The sequence below is a fragment of the Solanum pennellii genome, chromosome 7 (genome assembly GCF_001406875.1).
Source record: "Solanum pennellii chromosome 7, SPENNV200".
In the NCBI taxonomy this organism is placed as follows: Eukaryota; Viridiplantae; Streptophyta; class Magnoliopsida; order Solanales; family Solanaceae; genus Solanum; species Solanum pennellii.
Genome location: NC_028643.1, coordinates 75,372,827 through 75,385,672, shown reverse-complemented (window position 1 = coordinate 75,385,672; position 12,846 = coordinate 75,372,827). Strand labels below are relative to the sequence as shown.

General features: G+C 31.7%; 2 protein-coding genes across 3 annotated transcripts; both read right to left on the bottom strand.

The window, feature by feature from the left end:
* Nucleotides 1–877: 877 nt before the first annotated feature.
* On the bottom strand, nucleotides 878–2,776 carry LOC107025904 (probable glutathione S-transferase parC). The gene is made up of 2 exons (XM_015226686.2): nucleotides 2,284–2,776; nucleotides 878–1,507 (listed from the first exon to the last, which is right to left on the bottom strand). The coding sequence occupies exons 1-2, from the start codon at nucleotides 2,605–2,607 to the stop codon at nucleotides 1,163–1,165; spliced, it is 669 nt and encodes a 222-aa protein (XP_015082172.1). The 5' UTR covers nucleotides 2,608–2,776; the 3' UTR covers nucleotides 878–1,162.
* A 2,090-nt stretch (nucleotides 2,777–4,866) lies between these two features.
* Nucleotides 4,867–12,409, bottom strand: LOC107025905 (probable glutathione S-transferase parC). Of its 2 annotated transcripts, XM_015226688.2 has the most exons (3): nucleotides 12,163–12,409; nucleotides 5,982–6,210; nucleotides 4,867–5,410 (listed from the first exon to the last, which is right to left on the bottom strand). In XM_015226688.2, the coding sequence occupies exons 1-3, from the start codon at nucleotides 12,249–12,251 to the stop codon at nucleotides 5,066–5,068; spliced, it is 663 nt and encodes a 220-aa protein (XP_015082174.1). In that variant the 5' UTR covers nucleotides 12,252–12,409; the 3' UTR covers nucleotides 4,867–5,065. The 2 variants fall into 2 exon arrangements, with proteins under 2 accessions (XP_015082174.1, XP_015082173.1); XM_015226687.1 differs by lacking the exons at nucleotides 4,867–5,410; nucleotides 5,982–6,210 and adding an exon at nucleotides 10,173–10,668 and having other exon boundaries at nucleotides 11,934–12,403.
* Between the last annotated feature and the right edge of the window lie 437 nt (nucleotides 12,410–12,846).

The following is a 12,846-nucleotide window of genomic DNA, read 5'->3' as shown; positions in this document are numbered from 1 at the left end:
TCTTGCTATTGATACAAACTCACATACCTTATGTTGGTCAGGCAAAGACTTGGCCACAGTCCCTTTGCATGCACCTCTTGGCCCAAGCCACAAGCTTTGGGCACTCAGCCTCTAAGCTGAAGTTACCATAGATCTCACACTACAATAAAAATGACCATTAGCGATATTTAATTCTAAATTATCGCTAAATATGTATTTTTAGTGGTAATTGTCACTCTTTGTATATGTTCCTAAAGTCTTCAGCGACATTGGTTCTAATGACACTTAACTAATGCCGGTAAAGACTTTAACACTCTTTATTAGTGTCAATATTTAATGCCGCTAAAAGTTATTTTTGTTATAGTGTCAAAAGCATAAAACCAGCAGTAGAACCCAATGAGAGCAATATCCAGAAAACCAAAATCATCTCCACCAAAGTAAGGCTTCTCTCCTAGTGCTCCTTCCAGCACTTTAAGGCATTCTATGAAATCATTCTTAGCTTCACCCATCATTCTCAACCACAATATTATTACTGTTAAATTACATCTCATAATTTAACAATGAAGAGTCGTGATTTTCATAAAAGAAAATTCAAATGTAACAAATTCCGACTTTTGAAGATCCTTGGGTGTAACTTCCAACTCCCAGTCTTCTTCCTTGTCTCCCCTTTCCGGGAGTACATGGATAGCCCTTTTAGGGTTGCTATTTAGATTTCAATCAAAAGTTCAACTTTATTTAGAGTTTAGCCAATCGTTTAAAACTTTAAAACTGATCATTTACACTACAGTCGTTAAGAGAGAGTTGCTCAGATGGTAAACACTCCTTACTTTCAACTCGAGAATTGTGAGTTCGAGTCAAAGGGGTAGAAGCTGCTACGGAAAGGTAAAAAAGAAAAAACTTGACAAAAAAAAGATTTCAAACATTGAAATTACAACTCAAAGGCACAAATCAGAGAGCCTTTTTTTTAAAAAGCAAATATTATGATGCAATAATTGCATAACCAAACATCAAATCACTCAGATCAATCATCCAGTCAAAGTAACAAGTTCAGATGAAGACACAAAATTCGAAAGTAAAAGCAGAACTTACACTATGACCAAATGAACAAACAATTTCAAATCTTGAAACAACTCAACAAGGCACAATGAAGTGCTTTATTCAATACACATTATGATGCATATGTTTATTCAAGTCCAAACTTCTGCCTTAGCATTTGTATAAACTCAAGGACCTTATGTTGGTCAGGCAAAGACTTAGCCACACTGTCCCTCTGCATACACCTCTTAGCCCAAGCCACAAACTTTGGACACTCAGCCTCTGTGCTGAAGTTACCATAAGTCTCATACGCATAAAACCAGCTATAGAACCCAATCAAAGCAATATCCACAAAACCAAAATTATCTCCTCCAAAGTAAGGCTTCTCTCCAAGTTCTCCCTCCAACACTTTAAGTACTTGTATGAAATCTTTCTTACCTGCCTCATGCTCTTCTCCCTTTGTTCCCCATATCTTTCTTGCAGAAACATACAACTGAAAATTTCAACAAACACACAAAAAGAAAAGAGGTTAATTGCCACAAAACTAAAATAAATGTCCTAGTCAGGTTCATGTCAAGAAAATGGACCTTAGACAACACTAGTGAAACCTAGCATATGAAGTAAGGATTAATAATCAAGACTACATTACAAGACAATAGTTGTCTTCTTCAACTAATGTGAAACTCTAACACCCCTACGACTAGGATTGAGCATCTGGAGTAGGGAGAACACTAGTTTATGAAGTGTGGATTAACACTTTCATTTTTACTACTTATGTGAAACTTTAATACCCTACACGCCTAGGACTAAGCATGTTTGAAGTATGTGATCATCTCATCTAAATTTTATCACTTAATTAGATTTTCATCACGATCCCCTTTTTTATTTCATACGTGAAATTCTTTTCAATATGGATGGAATTGAGATTTAATCTCAGAACCTCTGTTGACTCGGATAGTGTGTGACTATCTCATCTAAAAGTTAAACTATTAAAGAGATATCACATTACTTTTATTATTTAAATTAATTTTCAACAAGACATTTGGAGCACGAATAGTACAACAAGAGGGCCAAAAGAAAAGTGGAGTTTACCTAATTTAACTCCAAAAAAAAGCTAATCTCATTAGGTCACCATTAACCAAGACTCTTAAGAAAAAAAACGTTTCACCTTCAACCAACCAATGTGAAACACAACACAAAATAGAAAGATCAATTCCAAAGTAATTCAGATTTGGCTAAATTAAATCCTAATTAGTAGTATGAATTTACCTTCTTGTCAATGTAATCAACCCAAAACCTAGCTTGTGCCCTCTCATAAGGATCAGAAGGGAGCAAAGGGGCTTTGTCCTTCCACACTTCTTCAATATACTCAACTCCAATAATAGACTCACAAATTGGTTTGCCATTATGAATCAAAACAGGAACTTTCTTGTGTATAGGATTCATCTCTAAAAGCAGAGCACTTTTGTTACTGATCAGCCCCTCTTCTTCTTTGTACTCATATTTAATCCCTTTTTCAGCAAGGGCAATCCTTAGCCTCATACCAAACATGCTAGCCCAGAAATCCAACAAAATCAACTCATCATTAGCCATTTCTTTGTACTAGTTTTGGTAACGTGCGTTGCTGCGGATGAATTAATCGGAAAGAATTTATTTTTTTTCAAAATTGGTGGTACTGATATGGTTGTGGTACATATAAATATATGGATTCGTGTAACCTATATGTCAGCGCTTTCGTCGCCTGCTAGATCTACACCAATAGAGTCTCACCAAATAGTTCTTTATTTGATTAAAATAAAATTTAATATTATAAAAAATTGATATCGAAATTTCCGACTATTATTGTCGTTCATCTTTGTCAACTATGTACCAATGAATATTCATGATTTTAATTAAGAATTTCAAATATAGATAAGTAAACATAGAAAGAATCAAAAGGAATTTAATATTTACTATGCATATCTGAAAGTTAATTTAAATCTTATATATATATAACATAAAAAAAATCAATAAATAAAGGTTTGAAAGAACTCCTTATGATTTTGCGGTTGCTACTTAAATTTCAAAAATGCACAGGGAAGTGCCTTATTTAAAAAATAGGTAAGCTTTATAATTGCATAACCAATGCGACCAAATAAAATCACTCAAATTTCAACTAAAATCACAAAATTCAAGAGGTACAAGGTAGAACTTACACTATAGCAAATCAAACAAACACACAATTATTTTTTTGCATGTTTTTTTTCATTAATACGTTTAAGTTGGTATTGTTCATGATTTTTCTATAGGCTATCACTTCATCACATGGACTGGTCTCTAGAACAATTGAAAAAAGAAATTAGAGACTAATATAATACTAATAAAATTGAAAAGGAAATTAGACATGCTCGACTATCTATTAATATTTTTTCATAATTTCTGTCTTTTATACATCGAGAAATCTTAAATTTTCTGTTTTGTAAACTGTATGTTCATCATAATTCATATCATGTTTAATCAACCCCCCTCCCCCAAGATTTCTTAAACCTACTTCTAGCTCTTATTTTACTTATTACAATCTCCACACCTTTGTTGAATCACTTATGCATCTTCTTCTCATATGCTCAAATCTAAAGTCGTGGCTAAAGATATTTCATAAAAAGTCTTCAAACTTTAAATAATAAATAACTTTTGTTTCCGATGATTGAGTGTACAAAACAAAATTTAGATCAAACTATGCAATATTAAGTTCGAAATTAAAATATGACAGAATCTTCTCTCCACACACATCCAACATCTTCAATCCCTACCCCTGACCATCTCACTCCTACCACCTCTGTACCTCCACTCTCTACCCAAATATCCCATCGGATACTATTTTATTAGATTACATTGTTTGTAACAAATTTTAAAGTGACAGAAAATAAATTCAATCACAAATTAAATATGAAGAAACATGATTTTATTAATCAAGATAGATTAAGGGTACAATTCTGTTGATCCTTAATTGTACGGACTTATCCATGATTCGAGGGCCGTTAATGGCGTATTTCTCGAATTAGGATGATTTAGATTTGACCTCTCTATATGAATAATCCATCAATTTGTGGAGTATTCGAGATCTTGATCTCTTTATGAAATTTTCGAGATGCTTTTAAGAGAATTTAATACCATATAAGCATAATTTAGGATTTAGGGTTGAGTAGCCTCCAAGAATCCTAATTTGATTTGATCACAATTTGCAGAGTCCCAACTCAAATTGAACACGTTTTGTAAATTCCCACAAAATTTCAATGTCTACATACATATAAATGTTCTTGAGATTAAAAAAAAAAAATCTTGCTTACTAAACATTTAAAATAAATAATAAAAAAAAGTCACTTACTCTTCCGTATAAAGTATTTTTTTTTTGTACCAAAACACACCCTGCATATCTTTGTTTTGTTTTTCTTCATACAACATCCTCTGTTAAAGAACTCATTTTTGTCACAAATTATTTACAAATTAACACTAACTTTATTCATATATGCCTTCATCGGTGAAAGTAAAATTAGAACTGAACTACACTAAGGCAAAACAAACATTTCAATTAAGGACTTGTATAACAGAGGCTCCCCAAATATTTTTAATATCTTAGGCTTTGTCAAGTTGTGTTTAAATGTTGGACGTGCAATTTGAATTTCTTAAGTTGATCAAAAGTTATCAAAATCATTAGATAATTCCAGCTCCAGATTGACTTGCACTATATCAAAACAAAACGTTTCATCAGTAAAATCATATAGTGTTAACCTAACTTGTTTGGATCTGGGGCGTTGTTACTATTGGTGATAGACAATGCAATGCTCATGAAAAAAGTGATTACTTGTAAATACAAAGAGGAAAAGCCCCAGAATTACATACAAGGACTAGAAAACCCAACCCTCAACAAGACAAACTAAGAGTTCTTTATTACAAGTAAAAGTAGATCTCACTTACACTATGACCAAACAAACATTTTAAATCTTGAAACAACAACATAAGCAGGCACAATGAACTGCCTTTTTTATTTCAATACATTATGATATACATATGTTTATTCAAGTCCAAACTTGTGCCTAAGGATTTTTGCAAACTCAAGAACCTTATGTTGGTCAGGCAAAGACTTAGCCACACTGTCTCTCTGCATGCACCTCTTAGCCCAAGCCACAAACTTTGGACACTCAGCTTCTGTGCTGAAGTTACCATAAGTCTCATAAGAATGAAACCAACTATAGAACCCAATCAAAGCAATATCCACAAAACCAAAATTATCTCCTCCAAAGTAAGGCTTCTCTCCAAGTGCTCCCTCCAACACTTTAAGGCATTCTATGAATTCTCTCTTACCTACCTCCTGCTCTTCTCCATTTGTTCCCCATATCTTCCTTGCAGAACGATACAACTGAACAAACACAAATAAGAAAATGGTTATAAACCGGAAGTGTAAATAGGGATGTGTCTTACTCTAATAAGATATAAAAATATGAAACTTGGACCAAACTCAATCTCAAAGTAATTATCCAAATTCATATGAATTGATTACGACCAGTTCATTCTCCGACCAATGTGTGACTCCAGCTAAGCCACTCCATCAAGAATGGACCTCACTCTGATATCAATATCATGTAGCTAACTAAAGATATGATATATGTGTTTTAACTCAATCTCAAAAATTAGCTCATGAGAAAAGAATTGTCCATATCCATATAAATATATACTATAAGAAATGTGTGAATTACATAGGGATTTTCCTAAGGATTAGTATGAACATCCGTAGGAACTTATTTTCTTACAAACTTTCATATTAATACCAGTGAAATTCTCAGTAATTCACACTTTTCTTGTAGTGATACAACTAATCTATTCACAACCGAGGTGGGACTTTAACCCATTCTAACACGAAACTCAACACAACACAACAACCAAAATTAGTCTGGATTGGCTAAGAAAAGGGAAAAGGGCTATGAATTTACCTTCTTATCAATGTAGTCAGCCCAAAACCTAGCTTGTGCCCTCTCATAAGGATCAGAAGGGAGCAAAGGGGTTTTATCCTTCCACACTTCATCAATATACTCAACTCCAATAATAGACTCACAAATTGGTTTGCCATTATGAATCAAAACAGGGATTTTCTTGTGAATAGGATTCATTTGCAAAAGCAGAGGACTTTTGTTCCTCAAATCCTCGTCTCTGTACTCATATTTAATCCCAAACATACTAGGCCAAAAATCCAACAAAATCAACTCATCATTAGCCATTTTTGTTGTATGAAAATCAAGGGAAAATAAAATAAAATTCTAAGTTCGGTTTTATGTATTGATTTGTACGGAGCACATACATATACGTAGTATATATAGTGGTCCATTTGGAATGTTCACACTTGATTTTGCAGTTACGTAAAAAAAAGTTCCATTAGTCTATATCATTCGAGACTTCTCTGGACGGCCTAAGGTTTTATAGGTTATCGCTTTCGTCACGTGGTCTCTTGCAAAGTTACATTTATTCGATATCATATTTATATTAAAATTTGATTAATTTAATTTTATATATAGTAGGTTTTATTTGTAATAAATTTTAAACATATGGAAAATAAACAAATCATACAAATAAAATATGAAGAAACATAATTTTATTGATTAAAATAGCGGGTACAATTCTGTTGATCCCTTAATTGTACTAGGATTTATCCATTGATTCAAGTGCCGTTAGTGGCGTATTTCTCGAACTAGGATGATTTAGATTTAACCTCTTTTTATGAATAAATCATCAATTTGTGGAGTACTCGAGATCTTGATCTCTTTATGAAATTTCCGAGATGTCTTTTAAGATAATTTAGTACCCTTTATATAGGCATAAATTAGGATTTAGGGTTGAATAGTCTCGAAGAACTCTAATTTGAGTTGACCACAATTGGTAGAGTAACAACTAAAATTGAACACGTCTTGTAGAGTCCCAACTCAAATTGAACAGGTCTTGTAGAATCCCACTAAATTTCAATGTCTACAAATGCCCCTGCTTCGAGGCGTGTTGAGCGTAGAATTGATTAAACTCAAAGAAAAGGCTTGAAGTACTCATTCTTCCACTTTTGCAACTTCAAATTTTCAGATTTGATTTAAGGGAGAAGAGATGAAGAGTAGATTTGGTCCCACTGGGTGTGCCAATTTGTTTGCAACACATTTTACGAAGAAACATAATTTTATTGATTAAAATAGCGGGTACAATTCTGTTGATCCCTTGATTCTACTCTCTTAGGATTTATCCATTGATTCGAGGGCCGTTAGTGGCGTATTTCTCGAACTATGATGATTTAGATTTGACCTCTCTTTAAGAACAAACCATCAATTTGTGGAGTATTCGAGATCTTAATATCTTTATGAAATTTTCGAAATGCCTTTTAAGAGAATTTAGTACCTCTCTTATATAGGCATAAATTAGGATTTGGGGTTGAATAGCCTCCTAGAATCCTAATTTGAGTTGACTACAATTTGTAGAGTTACAACTCAAATTGAACTTGTCTTGTAGAGTCCCACAAAATTCGTCTATATATTTATTTCTGACTAAAACATGATTGATAATAGTATTTTAGCCCAGCTTTCTTTCCAAGCCATCAATAACTGCCGGCTTTCAACGGGTTCGGCTATCCTTTCACCGGTTGATCAGTTATGGAAGACTCTGCTGGAAAGAAGCCCGAATATCATTAAGAATATCTTAACATTTTTCATTTTTTTTTAAACTTAAACTCATATCTAAATATTTAATTAAAAGTGAATAAAAAGTTTTTTTTTAATTGAAATTCAAATTTGAAATATCTGCTTAAAAATAGTAAGTTCAGAAAATAGAGGCTTCTATACGTTCTCGTGTTTCTTTTCTTATCTTCGAAATCTTCGCCAATTTTAATATTTCATTTATTTTCTGTTCCTCTTTTATCTTGGAAATCTCCGCCAAATTTAATGTTTTATTTATTCCAAAATTTATTTGTTACAATAAATTTTTAAACCGTTAAAAAAGACATCAAATATTTTTAATATGTTTACGGTTAAATATTTTTATCTCAATTTATATAATATTATTTAGATTTTGAGAATCAAATAAAAAAATGTCTGATTTTAGTCGTATATCATTAAAACATTTAAAAAAAGAAAAAGAAAAGAGAATTACAATTTACGATGGCCAAATGACATCTATTTTCAAGCATTTTAACAATTCGAAATATCAAGATTCTTCTTAATACTTGCAAATAACGTCCACACGATTTCTCACGATGGAGACTATTAACCATAGTTATGAATTTCCGAATTTATCGAGTACGTAGTAAAGAGATCTAACTAATTATCATGTAGAAAAATTATATTATACCACATCATTTAATAGGGTCATATTTAATTTGTTTGTTTTTTAAAAAAAGAAGAATCAAAATATAAATAAATAAATATACTAAGAGTTCAATTAGAAGATTCAATATTTGATTTTAGATGTATAGAAATATAATTTTGATCATATATAATGTAAATTTTTAACAAATAAGATTCAGATTATCTCCTTATATCTTCTAGATACACGTAAATAGGACAAATTTTTTTTTGAATTATATATAAATTGTAAAAAAGTTATTCCTAATTTCACATGTACAAATAATGAAAACCTTAACAAATTAAAAAAATCACAAAACGAAGAATAAAACTTAAAATATCTATCGATATAAGTATATACAAATTACTTTAGATTACACGTTCATATCGATATCTTTGAGTTGTACAAAAAAACAATGTGTAATCTTTTTAAGGTTTATAATTTTATTTTTTTAAAAAAAATATCAAAGTCCCTTTCACAAGGTTTTAATTAAAACGGAAAAATGGTTGGGTTTTGAAATGTATGCCAAATATACTATCAAGCTAGACTTTTTGTTTAATTTTATTTCACAATTATTTGATATTTATGCTGTCGATGAGTTTAGTTAAATATAAATTAAATAAAAAGAGAGAGACGAAAGATAAAAGATGACTGAAATGTACCTTTTTTGGGCATTTTTCACTTTGAAATCATACTATAAATTAATATTAGGGGACTTTTAACTATTTTCTCTACTTTTATTTTTGGTAGGTAAAATAAGTAGACATATTTTACCTGCATGGAAGAATTGAATTCACTTCAGTTATGTTGTGCTTATCGAAAGTTAATTTGATTAATTTTTAAAAGATAAATTAGATTACATTAATTCGATATTTAAATAAAAAAATTAGATAATTTAAAACTATATGAAAAGTACTATAAATTACAATTTTTTGCATATTAATATGATGAAAAATGCATCTTAAAACGTTAGTCAAAATTTTTATAGTTTGACTCTAAATAGAAATCATAATAAACAATACCGGACGGCGGACGGCGAGAGTAAAATGATTGGGATTCGTTCTTTAAAATTTTGAAACTTATATTTCAAATTATAATCATTTGAAGTATATTTGTGCACTAAATCATGTACGTATTAAATTGTTAGAAATTCAATAAAATAAGTTTTTGTTTATAGTCAAAAGAAATAATCAATTAACCATCATTTACACTTATGACATCCATGCCTTAAGTACCTGAATAAAAATTTGATTGCACTTCAATCATATAATTTGACTTCCCAACACCAGCCAAAATTTGTAAATTCATACGCAAATTTTATTATTTCTATCATGTATGTCATAAGTTGTGTCCGAATTGGATAAATTTTTTTTTTTTTAAAAAGTAAGTATTTGTGCTACATTTCCCTCAACAACTTGAATCGAATTATCAATCTCACACTTATAGAATGTAGACTCACAAAGTAGACTCTTTTAACGTAGAAGTGGGGTTTTATTAGTCATCAAGTAGTGGTATGCAAAAATTAAATCTCCCATTAAATCGAATTGAAAAAATGTTATTAATTTATTAGATTTTTAATGGTTTTATAAAAAAAATTATTGAATTATCGATTTTTAGTACCAGGTTATTAGATAACACGATAGTAATTTACTACTATACTCTTCATATATGTTGAATATTAGAGTAATAATTTAACATAACTAGACGCTATATCAGCACTCTACACTATGGACTAAGGTCTACACAACATAGAGAGTATTGTGTTAGATGATGCTCATGAAAAAAGTAATTACTTCTCATCACAAAAGCCAACATTTAACAAGACACAAGCTTGTCCTTTATTACAATTAGAAATAGAACTTACACTATAACCTAACAAACATTTCAAATCTTGAAACAACAACACAAGATAAAGGCAGAATGAAGTGCCTTTCTTCAATACTATTATGATATGCATATGTTTATTTATTCAAGTCCAAGCTTTTCCCTAAGAATTTTTACAAACTCAATGATCTTATTTTGGTCAGGCAAAGTTTTAGCCACACTGTCCCTTTGCATGCACCTCTTGGCCCAAGCCACAAGGTTTGGGCACTCAGCCTCAATGCTGAAGTTACCATAAATCTCATAAGCATGAAACCAGCAGTAGAACCCAATGAGAGCAATATCCCCAAAACCAAAGTTATCTCCTCCATAATAAGGCTTCTCTCCAAGTGCTCCCTCCAACACTTTAAGGATTTCGACGAAATCTTTCTTACCTGCCTCTTGTTCGTCTCCCGTTGCTGTATAAATCTTGCTTGCTGTAGCATACAACTGAAATTTCAACAAACACAAGAAAACGGTTAAAACTTATTGCCACAAAACATGAACTTATACTGAGACAGTATTCTATTTCTTCAACTAATGTTGAACCCCTCACGCCTAGGACTGAGCATCTGGAGTAGGAGGTCCCGGTTTACAAAGTGAGGAATAGGATTAGCCAAGACTATATAACGAGACAATATTTCATTTCTTCAACTAATTTAACCTCTAACACCACCATGACTTAGCATCTAGAGCGCGGAAAGGGGGGTGGGGGGTGTCTAGCTTGTGAAGTGATGATTAACTAAAACTATATAACGAGACAATGTGGGGCTCTTAACACACTCTTCACATCAAGGCCCAACTAGAGCTCGGGACAGAAATGTTAGGTTTTATTTGTGTTAAATTTCTTACCATAAATAGGTTTTCCTTTTAAGAAAAAGTTTTGGATTGACTAATCTTTTTTTCTAGTAGGAAAAGGTTTAGGACTCTATAAATAGAGACATGTTCCTTCTAGATTAATCAGCATTCACAATGTAGTCTTAAAGGGCTTTGAGAGTTTTGGTTAGAGGGAGAATTTGTGGGTCACAAGCTTGATACGTTATCACTTGTGTGAACCTCCCATGTATTCCGAGTAAATTGGTTGAGGTTGTTTCTCTCTATATTTTGTACTCTTATATTTATAGTGGATTGCTCATCTCCTTTGTGGACGTAGGTCGATTGACCGAACCACGTTAAATCTTTGTGTCTTTTGGTATATTTCTCGTTGTCTTCTTACTTGTGATCTTTCGAGGTTTGTTTTGCTAGCTTTCGCACTTACACCTACTTATTTTCGATCCTAACAAGAAATTCAAATAGGAATGAATCTGACTTTGATATCATATATTATATGACACTTTAAACCTAAATCAATCTTAAAAGTTAGCTCATAATTAGGAAAGCATTGTCTTGAATTCATACAAGTAAACTTCCAGCTCATTCTCCAACCAATTTTTACATCCCTTCATGTCCGGATTCAACATGAGTATAAATTAGAAGCAAAAACAACAATAAATCTGACTCTGATATCATGTAAAAATATAATACACATGTCTAGCTCAGTCAACTTCAAAAGTTAGCTCCACGGGAAGAGAATTATCTATGTCCATATAAGTAAACAACTAATCTATTCCAACTGAGGTGGGACTCTAACACAACAGAAAAATGCTTCAATCCCAAATTTGTTTAGATTGGCTAATAAATACTAAAATGAAAAGGGAAAGGGGCTATGAATTTACCTTCTTATCAATGTAATCAGCCCAAAACCTAGCTTGAGCTCTCTCATAAGGATCAGAAGGGAGCAAAGGGGCTTTATCCTTCCACACTTCATCAATATACTCAACTCCAATAATAGACTCACAAATTGGTTTGCCATTATGAATCAAAACAGGGATTTTCTTGTGAATAGGATTCATTTGCAAAAGCAGAGGACTTTTGTTCCTCAAATCCTCGTCTCTGTACTCATATTTAATCTCTTTTTCAGCAAGGGCAATCCTTAGCCTCATACCAAACATACTAGGCCAAAAATCCAACAGAATCACCTCATCATTAGCCATTTTATTTTGTATGAAGTAAGAAAAAAAATCTCAAAATTGCCAAAGTATTGATTTGTTTGTTGTACATACATACATACACGAAGTATATATAGGGGCATAGATGCCTTAAGTTGGCGAAGCCAGAACTTTAACATCAAAATATAAAAAAATAAAAATCGGTTAGAAATTAAAAAATATGTAATATATACACATAAAAAATATTTTTATTTTAGATATATAATCTAATTTTTTAACAAAGATGCTTCTCCGGCTCACCAATAAATTGGTCTATAGCCTATAGGTCATTGCTTTCGTCACAAAGAGGTCAATTTATATAACTTTTGGTGGTTCATTATTAATTCTTTAATTTTTGTCTTGTGGCTCATAAATGAATACTAAAGCTAAAGTTTTAATTTTTCCTCTTACTTGTTTAAATTGACAACTATTTTGAAAAAAAAATGTTTAGATAATATGTATAAATACAAGAATTCACAAATTGCTTTAAGAACACACGTTTAAATCAAATATCTTTGGGATGTACGGCACAGTGTAGTATGTGGTGGACATTGTCTGGAGCAATGTGTATCTTCTTTTATATATTACTTAAAAAAGAAAA